The following is a 13,231-nucleotide window of genomic DNA, read 5'->3' as shown; positions in this document are numbered from 1 at the left end:
TGATACGGCCTTTGTACAGTATACTGCAAGTACAATGAAAAATGTATTTTTTGTACGGAGTACTGTACTTACATACTTGCAGTAACTACTTGTAATATAACCAATACTTGCAAGTACACCTATAGGAGATTTGCTTGTGCAACTGCAAAGGCACTTGTACTGTTAGCCTGGGGCACAAGTACTTGTACGTCGTGAGTAGCAGTACCTTGTACATAGAGTACCTAGTAAGTACTTACATGTACTCTACAGTACTTACACACCTACAGTACTGTACAGCTACATAACGTGCAAGTACTTACTTACAGTACATGTACTCAAGCAAGTGAAGGCGTACAGTACATGTACTCAAGCAAGTGAAGGTGTACAGTACATGTACAGAGTATGAAGTACTGTACGGACTACGGAGTATGTTGCATATAGCACCAACCAAGTCCACATTGACTGTGGCGCCCATTTTCTGTGGCTGGTTTGGTGCCACAGAGTATTACTGTAGTTTACTGTACAAGTACTTACTTACGTAATAAGTACAGTGCAATACAACAAGCATAGTACACAACGAAATCTTCTCCAGTCACGTGCCATCACCCTCTCCCTCTCGATACAGCCCCTCGAGCTCGATCCACCTCCTCACCTCGCCATCGACCAAGCCGTCCAGCTCCTCCTCGCCGCTGCCCAGCCGTACCAACGCTCTCACCTGCGAACTGCTGATGCCCGTTGCCGCCCTCGCGCCCGTGTTGCCGCCGGAGCCTGCCTCGTCCGCGTCGGCGTGGCCATCGACGAGCTCGACCCTGCTCGCCCACGCCGCTCGGCCGCCGGCGTCCTCCAAGCGGCGGGCGAGCTGACGCACGTACGCGTGCTGCTGCGCGAGCCCTCCCCACGAGTCGTCCGGTCTCGTCGTGATGCGTAGGCTCGCGAGGTCGAAGAACGGCCCCAACGCGGCCTGCATGCCTGACGCGGCACGCCCACCGGCACGCCCACCGGCACGGCCGTCGTGCTCCGAGGCGTAATACTTGGCGTCGAATATTCGAACGAGCGTGTCGAAGCCCGCCAGAAACACCTGCCGCGGCCGCCCCTCGCCGTCTTCGCCGTCGTAGAAGCCCGTGGCGGCGACGGCGCGGGCCTTGTCGTGAAAGTACGGCCGCGTCGTCACCGCGAGGTCAATCTCCAGCCCGCCGTCGACGTTGGAGCCGGCATCGTCCGGCCCCTGCAGCAGGGTCGTCGCAAAGGCGTCCATCATGCACAGTCGCAGCGGAAACGACGCCGGCTTCGGCGCCTTGTCGGCGTTGTTCACGGCGAGCAGGAGCATCAGCCTCGTCCTCGAGCCGCTCTCGACGGCCTCCCGCACGGCCGAGCGGGCCATCTGCGCGTGCGCCCGCGTCGGCGGGTTGAAGCTCGAGTCCAGCACGATGAGCCTCTGCACCGTCGCCGCCGCCCCGGGACGCCGGGACGCTGGCTGACCGTCGTTTGCGTGCGGCAGCGTGCAGAGGATACGCATCGGCTCGCCGGACGACTGGAAAGACGTGACGGATCGGGAGAAGAACTCGACGAGCCGCCTCGCGTCGGGCGCCATGGCGAGCGACGGGTGATTGTCCGTCATGGAGGTTTCACCGGTCGCCGGACGCTGCGGATGGCCTGATGATGACTTGAAGCGAGATGGCCAAACTCGAGGGGGGGGGGGGGGGAGCGGCGTCGAGGGAGGAGAATGCAACGACGCTTGGTGTGCATTTAATAATACCACCAGCATGCATGCATGCAGGTACGTACCTACGTCGGTGAATTACTTGCATATACTCTGCACAACCACGAATAGTTGTACAAGTATTGATTAGTACTGTACTGTACATTGTAAGGAAGTACAAGTAAGTACTCGTACAGGGCACAAGTACAGAGTAATACAAGTAACTACTTGGTATGCTTACAATGCACAGTATGAACGGGCGGTGTGCGGAACTGCATACTGAATTGAATACTCTTATGCAATGACACAATGTGCAGAGTATAGGGTAGGTAGATCTACGTGCTTGTAAGAGGATGAGGCATATCATCACCAGCGGCAACAAGGCGACGTAGAGTTCATTTCCGATAGCACAACCCTTGGCCGTAGGCATGCCTCCACATGTCTGGATGTGCTCTATACTTATTCATGCTCCCGTCCAACACACCTCCCACCATTATCAGCACCATTATCAGCACCATCATCACCACCACCACCATCATCACCACCACCACCATCATCACCACCACCACCATCATCACCACCACCACCATCATCACCACCACCACCATCATCACCACCACCACCATCACGCGGCGGAGCTTCCCCCGGCATCCATGACCCCCCGGGAGAACCACTTGGCCATGGTCGCGAATCTGTCCTCGCTGCTCTCCAGGTCGGCCCGGAACAGCTCGTGCCTCTCGGCTCGCTCCTTCTGGCCCTCCCTCATCTTGCGAATCACGTCATTCTCGCGCGCGCATTGCGGACACTCCATGGTGCCCTCGCCGCCGCGCAGGCATCGCTGGTGGAAGCTGTGCTTGCAGAGAAAGTGCACGGCCGGGAGGTCCAGCCCCTGGCCGCAGTCGGCGCAGCGCGTCGCCTGAAAGACGGCTGGCTTGCCGTCGAGGTCGGCGAGCTCGCCTCGTCGCCTCTCCGTGTCGGTCCGCAGCGTCGCGATGGTGCTCCGGTTCGAGCGAATCTCGTTGCGCTCGCGCGTGATCGTCTCCTGCAGGTACGGCTTGATCATGCCCATCGTCGCCGCGCCGCCCGACGACCGGCCGACGAGCGTCTGGATCACCTGCAGCGGCGCCATGAGCCCGTCCTCGTCAATCTTGGACAGGATCCCGGCCAGCTCGTCCGGCCCCGCCTCCTCGAGCACCTTGGCGTCCGACGTCAGGTAGGCCAGCGCCGCCGGGTACAGCTGCGGCTCGTCCGGCCCGTACTTTCGCAGCGCCTTGAGCGCGCCCCTCGTGTCCTTGGCCGTCGTGAAGGAGCGGAAGATGTCGAACAGGAGGCCCGACTGCTCCTTGACCAGCACGGTGCCGTCGCCGAAGCCCGAGAGGTGCGACAGCAGCAGCACGTTGGAGCTCTCCATCGGCACGTGCTCGCCCTCGATCAGCCTTTTCGCCTTTGCTTCCCACTCCTCCTTGTGTCGCTGCCCCCTCTTCTCCGCCGACTTGTGCAGGTACATTTCGAAGAGGGTGGTGTAGAGGTCGGTCCTGTCCGACGTCTTCAGCTCCTTTTCCTCGAGGCAGGCCTCGAGAAACAGGATGAACTCGTCGGGGTAGCCGATGAAATAGGAAAAGGCCGTCCTCGGAGCCGGCGCGTCGTACGTCGGCGGCGGCGAGCGCTCCTCCTCCTCCTGCTGCTTCGTCGCCGACGAGCCCTCGCCGTGGCCGTGGCCCTCGACGACGGCCGCGCTCGCCGCGCTCGACGCCGCCGTCGAGCTGTTCATGTACGGCAGGGGGAGGAGGCTCGACAGGTTCTGCACGGCGCTGGCAGCGCCCGCGGCGAAGCCACCCGTCGAGCCCGACGCCTCGCCCTCCCGCCTCGGGGCCGCGGTGCGCCTCGGCCTGTACCGGCCCGTGTAGTAGTCGACAAACATCCTCGTCGCGTCCTCGGCGCAGTTTTCGATGAGCACCCGCGCGTACTTTTTGAGGCAAGGGTAGGCCTGTCCTCGTCAGCCGTTTGTTCGTTTGTTCGTGCGATCGTCCGTCGTCCGTCCGTCGTCCGTCCGCCGCTCGTCATCCGCAGTCGCCGTGCACGGGGTGCGTGGGAACCTACCACGTCCGGGTCCTGCCGCCATATGTAGTCGAGCGCCTCGTCGTAGCTCTTGGCATCTTCCATCAATATGTCCACGACGAGCTCCGTCTCGCCGTGCCTCTTGGCGAGGTAGGCCGCCTGCTCATAGTACCCGCCTTGGCGGCACATGGCAATGGCCGTGTCCAGGTCGAACTTGAGATCGCCGGGCGACTTGATGAACTTTTCCAACTTTTCAATGTCCTTGAGCTTCGCGTAGCAGTTGAGCAGCAGCGTCGTGTGATCGGCCGTCGCCTTCCTGTGCTCGTGCAGCTGCTCGAGGTACTGTATGAGGTTGTGGATTCGTTGCGTGTCGAGAAACTGCCACGGTCAGCACCGACAAACGACGACCGGCCCCCCTCGGGCGTGCCCGCGGCTCTGGGTGCCTGCCCACCTTGCGAATCACCTGCGACGGCTCCGTCGTGTCCATGGCCCGGATGTACTGCACCATGGCGCCGTCGTAGTCGGCCTTTTGATACAGGTGGTCGCCGAACTTGCGGTAGATGAGCGTCTGCTGCTGGCGGTCGAAGCCCGCGTTCCGCGCGAGCTCGATGGCGAGCGGAAACATGTTTCGGTGGTAGAGCATCTCCAGCCTCTGCTGGACCGTCCGCTCGTGGTAGCGGGAAATCTCCCTCGTCAGCCCGTGCCGCCCGGTTCCCGAGGGGGAGGGTCCCCTACCTTGCCCTCCTGGCTGATGGTGTACAGGTCCCCCCAGACGGCGAAGAGGAAGCGGACGGCCGACGTCAGCGTCTCGGTGTGGGCGATGACCCTCAAGTCGGTCTCGAGGAGAACAAAGGAGGGTGCGTCGAAGAGCGAGTCGCCGGCGCCGGAGACGAAGCGTCGTCTCATCGAATCAGGATCCCTCCCGTTGGCGCCCGACGACGACGACGGGCATGCGAGGGCGACGTAGTCCCGGAAGACAAACACCATGTTCTTGGGCGTCTCGTAGGCTCGGGGGGGGCCGCGTCCGTCGAGCGAATAGGTGTAGATGGCATCCTCCCGGGCGACGACGACGTCTCCGGTGCCGGGGTCGGCCGTCATACATCCGACGGCGCAGCCAAAGTCCTCGACCGTCTTGGGCGGCAGCCCTTGGCCCTTTCTCGACAAGCCGAGCCTCATGATCCTCGACGTCGTCGAGACGAAGAGCGTCGTCAGCTTCTCGTCCACGGCAAGCTGTACGCCCGTGATGGGCTCCTCCGACTCGAAGACGATGCGCTGCTTGGTGCCGAGGTCGTGGATCAGGTCGCCGCGAATGACGGTGACGGCGCCGTTGCCGAAGCCCACGGCAATCTGCGAGAGGTCATCGGTGGCGGCAAAGGCAGAGATCTGTGCCTCGCGTGAGCGAGAAGACGCGGCGGCGGCGGCGGCGGCGGGAAGAGGAAGCGACGCCTACGGGAAATTGCCGTCGGCCGTTGTTGATGGTGAGCGTGCTGAGGCACGTCGGCGTCTTGGTCTTCTTGACGAGCTTGTCCAGGGCCCACGCCTTGAGGACGGGTTCGCTGCTCAGGTCCTCCTGCGTGCCGTGCACGTCGTTAGCATGTCCGGCACGCCTTGCCATCGCCCTGGGAGCGTGCTCCGGGCTCGCAGGTAACGCACCGAGACGGTGACGAGGACGCTGGTGCCTTCGACCTGACGCATGTGGGTGACGCGGCCGGATTCGTGGGCCTGGAACTTGCTGACGACCTTCCACGTCTTGGCCATGATGCTCACGGAGCCATCGTTGGAGCCGACGAAGAGGCTGTCGGAGCCTGCGCAGACGCTGGAGATGTCGTTGGTCTCGAGGAGCTCCCTCGCATCGGCATCAGCGACGGTGACGGGGGAGACGTCGAAGAAGTCGAACGACTTCCACTGGAACTTGTCAGCCGGAGAGGAGGAGAAGTGCGAGGAGAGCAGGGATGGGTACCGAGAGGGTCATCTTGCCGCATGGGGACGCCGTCTTGCATGCGTCTTGTGTGAAGACGGTCGGTCGTCGACGCTGTCGTGGGCGGAGCGGTGGAATCGTTGAAGAGCCGTCGTCGCCACTGATGACGATGGTTGGTGGGGAGTCGGCAGAGAGTTAGAGAGCTACAGTCAGTCGACAAAAATGACGATTCAGTTTTGGTAGCGCCACTCCTACAAATTGAGTCGACATTTTTGCCACCCCACTGGAGAAGAAACCCAACTGTAGAAGAACAGCTACAGACTGTACGGAGTACTGTAGGTACGTAAGCACTATAAGTACAGCGCTTGCACTTTCACTTTCACTGCTCTTACCGAGCTCTCAGGTGGGGGGTTGGGCGGTTGTGGGCGACTACTAGGTACCTAGGCACGAACCTCGGCGCTGTGCCGACCTGCCACAGCATCAAACTGAGTACGCGTCAAGCTTCAGGCACGAGCACAAGCAGACAGACCTATCGAGCGGCGCAATGGAATCAAGTCGGATGTCACGCACTTGAGCAGAATGATATGGAGACCGAGAACAAGACGAGGACGGTACACACGAACCCAGGTCCATCATCTTGGTGCTGCCTCGTATCAACTCATTGTTGCCAAAAGGCGGTATCCATTGATAGATGCCTGGTAGGTATTAGTAGGTAGTAGGTACCTACAGTGGTATGCATGTGCAAGTACAGAGTGCTAGTAGGTGTTATTGTAGGTGTTATTACAGGTGCCACGGAGTGCTGTAGGTATTGTTGCCGCTGGAAGCAACACCCACTGCGGATGGCATTAGGGAGTGACAGGCTGTCCTCACCTCACTAAATCGGGCACCTCCCTCTCCTGCTGCAGCCTTGCGCACCACAGCCTACAGGTACTGTACATACATGCCTACACCGTCATCTCAATATGCACATGCAGTTCAATTCATTCCGTTACTCGCACCGAAAATCGAGATACCAAGCCATGGAAGTAGCCGAAATGTATTCTCGAACCCTTTTCGCTCGGCAGTTGAGAAGCACGGCTCAGGGGCAAGTTGATGCCTGACAGCCTCACGCGGAGGGCACGCGTTCTGATTGGCCGAGCCTTGCTTGTTGCTGCCAGGGCCAATGGTGAGGAAGCATGGCCAGCAGAGGCTAGCAGCAGCAGCGTGCAGCAGCAGCACATCCAACTCAACCGCACACAACCTGCTTCGCTGGAGCTTTCGTCGATATTCATCCGCCTCGCCTCAACACCACACGCCTGCCAGTCGAGCAGCCCATCGATTCTGCGGCGAAATCAAGGTCCCGCCATCGTTCTCGAGGCAGGCCCCATCGTCCTCGACGCACGACAATCGACGCTCGACGCACGACGCTCGACGCTCGACGCTCGACAATCGACCCACGACGATCCGGCCGAGGAACGCGGCCGACGCACGCTTGCCCGCCGTCGCCCGCGAGCATCTGCTGCGGCAGCCCGGTTCCGACTGGAGATCCCCCGCTGGCCTCTCCATGATCTCGCCCCCGTGACCGACGAGGCGCGCCACCATGGGCCCCAATGTTGGCAACGGCATGGGCGGCAGCATGGAGATGGCCATGGCCATGCACGGCAACGGCGCCAACCAACCCCAGGCGACCGAGTACACCCTCCAGGGCGTCATGCGATTCCTCCAGACCGAATGGCACCGTCACGAGCGCGACAGGAACTCGTGGGAGATTGAGAAGCAGGAGATGAAGGGCAGGATAGCCAGCCTCGAGGGACAGGCGCGGAGGGCCGACGCCACCCAAAAGGCCCTCAAGAAGTACGTGACGATGCTCGAGCGAAAGGTCAAGGACCAGGCCGCCCAGCTCAAGGGTGCCCCGGCCGCCGCCGCCGCCGCCGCCGACGTCGCCAAGGATGAACGTGCGGCCAAGATTCAAGAAAAACTCCAGTGTCCGTCGCCCACCCCCCTCCCCGTCCTCTTGCTCCTCTCTTGCTCCTCTCTTGCTCCTCCTCCTCCTCCTCCTCCTCTTCCTCCTCTTCCTCCTCCTCTTCCTCCTCCTCCTCCTCCTCCTCCTCCTCCTCCTCTCCTTCTCCGCCTGCCATCATGCTCACCTCGTCCCAGCAGCAGCATCCGCGAAGCAGACCGTGCCGGTGCCGGGCGTCGACGGCGTCGAGGTGCCCCGGTCCGATGACGACACGCAACGAAACGATCTCAAGTCCTTCCTCGACCAGTGCCAGGCCGAGTTCATGTATCTAATGGTCACGCCCGCCAACCCGCAGCCGCCTCGAGACTCGCCGCCCTTGCCCGTGATGGAGGATCTGCGGGACGTCGAGCCCTACGGCCTCCACGGCGGTCACGCGGCCCCGCCGCACCTGGATCGGCAGTATCACCTGAACCGGCCGGTGGCGAACCACGTCCAGGACATGAGCTCGATGAACGTGAGGGCCCATCAGTCCAACGCCGGACCGCCCGTCCACCCGCCACCCTCGACCTTTCTCAAGCAGACGGAGATGCAGTCGCAGCCCATGGCGCGGTCCGCCGCCGCCGACGCGCCGCCGCCGCCCGTCTACGCCAACTCGGACGACTGGGCGCCCGTCTCGGTGACGACGCGCGCCGTCGACGACGCCGTCCCCGAGCCGAACCAGGCGGCCGAGGCGCTCGGCGGCATGGACGACGCCGTCGAGCTGCAGGACAAGGCGCGGCCCGACGCCGACGTCGAGGGCTGGGACTTTCCCGAAGGCACCTTTCCGGAGCCCGGGGCGGCCGCCGCTCAGCAGCAAGCCGCCGTTCAGTCGTCGCCGACGAGACCCGACACGGACGTGTTCCCCAACGCCGACTGCCCGCCCAAGTCGCCCAGCCGGGCCCCCGGCGGCCACCGGAGACGGAGCTCCATGTCGAGGAGGCGCAGCGGCGAGCACGAGCTGGGGCTCGGCGCCGGCCAGCGGGCCGACGGCAACAGCTTCAAGCTGCGCTTCGGCCTGCGGGGCCACCTCGACACGGTCCGCATCGTCATCTTCTCGGGCGGCGGCAGCCCGGGCGAGCCCGAGATCTGCACGGCCGGCGACGACGGTATGATCAAGCGGTTCCACGTGCCGCGGCTCGACGGCCACAACGCCGCCTCGGACCTCGACGTCACAGCCAACTTCACCCACCGCGGCCACGGCGGGGCCGTCCTCTCCCTCGCCGCCTGGTCGCCGTCGCCCAGCTTCTCCACCGGCGGCCGCGCCCAGGGCGACGGCTGGATCTTCTCGGGCGGCCAGGACGCGACGATCCGCGTCTGGGAGCGCGGGCGCGTCGACCCCAAGGCGACGCTCGAGGGCCACACCGACGCCGTCTGGGCCCTCTGCGTCCTGCCCGCGACCCTCGGCGCCGTCTTCGGCGGCTCGAGCCCCTACGGCGGCGCCGACCGGATACTCGTCGTCTCGGGCGCCGCCGACGGCACCGTGCGCCTCTGGTCCGTCAGCGCGCCGCCGCCGCAGCTGAGCTCGCCGCAGCCGGCATCGAACCGCGCGCCGGCCTCGGGCCGCGGCGGTCGCGTGCGCGGCAACTCGATGAGCTCGGGCAGCGCCTTCTCCAGCTCGCCGCAGCCGTCGGTCGCGTCCAGCTCGCCCTTTCACCACACGCTCGTGCACGTCATCACGAGGTCGGACGGGTCGGCGGCGAGCCCGACGTGCATCGCGCCCCTCGGGAGCTCGGGCGAGACCTTTGTCGTCTCGTACGCCGACGCGGCCGTCGTCGTCTACGACGCGAGGACGGGGGAGCAGGTCGGCCAGATGGACAGCATGGAGACGTCGGACGGGTCGATGAAGACGGCCGTCAACGGCGTCGTGGCCACGACGACGGGCCTCGACCACGGCAGCGGCCACCACGCCCACAGCATCGGCGGCGAGGACGAGGCCGGTGCGGGCGGGCCGACGGGGGGGCGGTCCATGGCCGGCTCGGGCGTCGAGGGCACCATCATCACGGGGCACGAGGATCGCTTCGTGCGCTTCTTTGACGCCAACAGCGGTAAGCGAGCCCCGAGCGGGGGGGGCGCAGCGGCTAACGCGAAGCAGGGCAATGCACCTACAACATGCTCGCGCACCCCGACGCCATCTCGAGCCTGTCGCTGAGCCCCGACGGCCGGGAGCTCGTCAGCGCCGGCCACGACGCGTCGCTGCGGTTCTGGAGCCTCGAGAAGCGGACCTGCACGCAGGAGGTGTCGAGCCACCGGGTGATGCGCGGCGAGGGCGTCTGCTCGTGCGTCTGGAGCCAGGACGGCAAGTGGGTGGTCAGCGGCGGCGGGGACGGCGTCGTCAAGGTCTTTGCCCGGTGACACGCTCGGCGTCGAGCGTCGTTGCACGAGAATGGGCTCCGAGCCAGCCGACGAGAAGACGGCGTAACATCATGGTCCACCCTTTCGCCTTCGCCACGGCCATGGCTGAGGAGGAGCACGTCGGCAGCCAGAGGCAGCCTCTCGGGTGTGGGGGAGCCTGCCGCGGGCACGGCCGTGTCGCGTGCAGCTGTCGTGCGAGCACGGGGACGAACAAGGAGAGGATGAGCGGCCGAGCAGCCGCCAGGGGCGCCTCGTTGGTACGGATGGATGTCTATTTCTGCGCATGATGCCTGCGATCCATGGCACCTCTCGCACGCGCCATGGGGTGTACAGCCTAATGTATGGTATGTTCTTGCCAGGTAGACGGCATTGGTAACATGTCGGGGCAGCAAGGGTTGGTTTGTTGTCGATTCGCCTCTCGCGTAGGGGTTGAGGTTTGTGTTTGTGTTGTGCAATGAAGGGTGGTCCGTCGACGGCACCGTGTACCTACCAGCATCGGCATCACGACTACGGAGTTTGCGTAGGACTAGGGAGTTTTACACGATGATTTGCTGCGGTGCCGAGCTTCAACATGTACAATCACCCACAGACTGGTTCGAGCCGAGTATAGGTAGAGGCAAAAGCACGGAGCTTGTGTAGGACTACGGAGTTCTCTACACGATGATTTGCTGTGGTTCCGAGCTTCAATATGTACAATCACCCACAGACTGGTTCGAGCCGAGTTTAAGTAGAGGCAAAAGCACGGAGTTTGTGTAGGACTGCGGAGTTCTACACGTACAATCACCCACAAGCTGTTTCGAGCCGAGTATACGTAGACGCAATGGTAGAGAAGACTCGGTTTCGCGACAACGATTGATGGCACCTAGTCAGTGCCATGGGTTGCCAAGCTCATCAAGCGTCAGTCAGTGTAGGGTAGGTAAGTAAGGTAAGGTTGTAATAGTGTAAGTAGTGGTCGATGACGTGAGTCGGACGGCATACTGTGAACCGGCGAGTCATAAAACAGGGCATATGTATCTCATTAGTGGGGGCAACTTCACAACACCCCACTACGACAACTGATCACAGTTGCTAGTCTTCCGTAGTATAGTGGTCAGTATGCAAGCTTGTCACGCTTGAGACCCGGGTTCAATTCCCGGCGGGAGAGATCGATGCTGGTCTTGATATTTTTGCCCCTCCATGTATATTTTTGCCCCTCCATGTAAGTATATTTTTGCCCCTCCATGGTACCGGCGACCACACACGCTTGTGACTGGCTGCCGCTGCGTTGGGCCGCCTTTTTGCCAATCGGTAGGCTCACTGGGTGTCTGGGTGTCTGGGACTCTGGGACTCTGGGACTCTGGGTCTCTGGCTCGCTGGGACTCTGGGTCTCTGCACTGGGCCTCTGGCTCGCCGGGTCTCTGGGTCTATGGCTCGCCGGGTCTCTGATTCTCTGATTCTCTGGGTCTCTGGGTCTCTGGGTCTCTGGGTCTCTGGGTCTCTGGGTCTCTGGGTCGCTGAGTCTCTGGGTCTCTGGCTCGCTGAGTCTCTGGGTCTCTGGCTTCTCTTTGTCTCTGGCTCGCTGGGTCTCTGGGTCTCTGGCTGTGCTGCTTGCTTCCTTGGTCAAGGTTCACATCGTCTGCGTGTGGTCATGCTCCCTCCCTGGCTCTCTGGCTCTCTGGCTGTGCTGCTTGCTTCCTTGGTCAAGGTTCGCATCGCTGCGTGTGGTCATGCTCCGCATCGTCTGCGTGTGGTCATGCTCCCTACTCGTGTCGGCTAGCTATCGGATAGGGGATACCGCGTCGGCAATAAGCTTCATCCGAACGGAGAGGTTGGTGCGTTTCGACGCAGCAGCTTCTTCCGCCGAACCCAATGCGTACTCGTGAGGGTGTTTCGTACGTCATTCTCCGTCGCTAGTTCGTTTGGCCGAGGTGACGACGCAGCGTTACTCGTCGGCGCCCCGTACTCCCAAACACGCCGACGCGGACGTTGACCCAGGGGCCCAGCGCCGGCTTGGCGGCGTCTCCAACCTTGCCGTTAACCGTGGAGCGTGTGCGAGCGCAGGGCGGACTGCGACGAGTCCGGCTTGGTTGGTGCGCTTGCCGCCTGATCCGGCGACGATGGGCTGACGGATCGTGGCGGGCTTGGCAAGCTTGGTGGCATGGGGGTTGGACGGTCGGTAACCTGTCGCGTGGCTGGTCATGCAGCTGGCTGGTGGAAGCAATATTAATGCAGCATTGATGCTGGATGCATTGATGCACCATTGGCGGTGCGTGATGGGATGGCAGTGAATCAAGGACCGTACGGGTACGGATACGTGGTGGTGTAAGTAAGTAGGTGCGCAATGTGTGTGTGTGGTGTGCTTGCAACAAGTATCAGGTACGGCGTTTGTACTCTGTACGAGCATGCTTACTAATGCATCGTTGGCGGTTATGGTGCCTCGGGCACGATGCATGATGGCGACGTAGCTACGGAGTAATTGGCAGTTATTTATCCGGCGCGGGAGTGCTGAAGTAATAATATGCCGCTGCAAGTACAGCTTTGGGCACCTACTAGGTACCTTGCTTGCACCGCACTGTACTTGCGAGCAATTGTGCATGCTCCGTACAGTATGGAGTATTCAAGTATTTGGTACCGCGACAATTAGGTGCCGTTGTAGGTGCCTAGGTACCTAGTAGTAAGTACGGAGTACTGTAGCAGGCACCGTGCAACTACAGCAATCAGAGGCCCCTACCATTACTACTATAAGTAGGTTCCAGGTACCAAGGCACTTGGTACTGTACAGCAGGCTCCTCGTAGCTATCATTGTACCTAGTAATGGTTGTAATCCTTACATGTACGCCCACTGAACGGAGTACGGAGTACAGTAGAGACATCGGTGCCTACCTAGGTAGCACTAGGTAATACTAGGTGCAGTCACTTGACAAAAGTGACGATTCAGTTTTGGTGGTGCTACTCCTACAAATTGAATCGACATTTTTGCCACCCCACCGTACTAGGTACTAGAGCTAGTAGTAGGTAAGTAAGTACGTAGATTACGGAGTAATGTATAGTAGTAAATAGGTACCTAGGTACTTACTCCGTACCTCCCTACTACCTACAGTACTCCGTATGCAGCGGCATACCTGCCACACGCAGCAGTACATGTATTGCGCTGGCACTTGTCGCGCAGCGTCGAGAAAAAGAAATGCCAACCTGCTCGTTCCTTGAGCGTCCCAAGTCGCCCCCCCCGGCAAGCTGGCCCCAAGAAAAAAGACGGCATGCCCCCCTG

General features: G+C 61.6%; 4 protein-coding genes and 1 non-coding gene across 5 annotated transcripts; 3 read left to right on the top strand and 2 right to left on the bottom strand.

Moving 5' to 3' along the window:
* Window positions 1-571: 571 nt before the first annotated feature.
* Window positions 572-1,597, bottom strand: DCS_08148 (uncharacterized protein; the record flags this gene model as incomplete). Its single annotated transcript, XM_040805429.1, has 1 exon — window positions 572-1,597. One exon carries the CDS (start codon window positions 1,595-1,597, stop codon window positions 572-574), a length of 1,026 nt encoding a protein of 341 aa, XP_040655533.1.
* A 706-nt stretch (window positions 1,598-2,303) lies between these two features.
* Window positions 2,304-5,708, bottom strand: DCS_08147 (uncharacterized protein; the record flags this gene model as incomplete). The annotated part of the gene is made up of 7 exons (XM_040805428.1): window positions 2,304-3,665; window positions 3,779-4,114; window positions 4,188-4,391; window positions 4,472-5,119; window positions 5,187-5,306; window positions 5,390-5,641; window positions 5,697-5,708. 7 exons carry the CDS (start codon window positions 5,706-5,708, stop codon window positions 2,304-2,306), a joined length of 2,934 nt encoding a protein of 977 aa, XP_040655532.1.
* A 1,108-nt stretch (window positions 5,709-6,816) lies between these two features.
* Window positions 6,817-7,215, top strand: DCS_08146 (uncharacterized protein; the record flags this gene model as incomplete). Its single annotated transcript, XM_040805427.1, has 1 exon — window positions 6,817-7,215. One exon carries the CDS (start codon window positions 6,817-6,819, stop codon window positions 7,213-7,215), a length of 399 nt encoding a protein of 132 aa, XP_040655531.1.
* Window positions 7,216-7,233: 18 nt separating this feature from the next.
* DCS_08145 (uncharacterized protein) lies at window positions 7,234-9,984 on the top strand (the record flags this gene model as incomplete). Its single annotated transcript, XM_040805426.1, has 4 exons — window positions 7,234-7,618; window positions 7,791-8,383; window positions 9,257-9,677; window positions 9,725-9,984. 4 exons carry the CDS (start codon window positions 7,234-7,236, stop codon window positions 9,982-9,984), a joined length of 1,659 nt encoding a protein of 552 aa, XP_040655530.1.
* Window positions 9,985-11,056: 1,072 nt separating this feature from the next.
* On the top strand, window positions 11,057-11,128 carry DCS_t85. Its single transcript has one exon. It is a non-coding gene; the product is annotated as a tRNA-Asp (tRNA).
* The last annotated feature ends 2,103 nt before the right edge of the window (window positions 11,129-13,231 follow it).

Source organism: Drechmeria coniospora, chromosome 03, assembly GCF_001625195.1.
Source record: "Drechmeria coniospora strain ARSEF 6962 chromosome 03, whole genome shotgun sequence".
Taxonomy (NCBI): Eukaryota; Fungi; Ascomycota; class Sordariomycetes; order Hypocreales; family Ophiocordycipitaceae; genus Drechmeria; species Drechmeria coniospora.
This window is presented reverse-complemented; position numbering and strand designations above follow the sequence as displayed.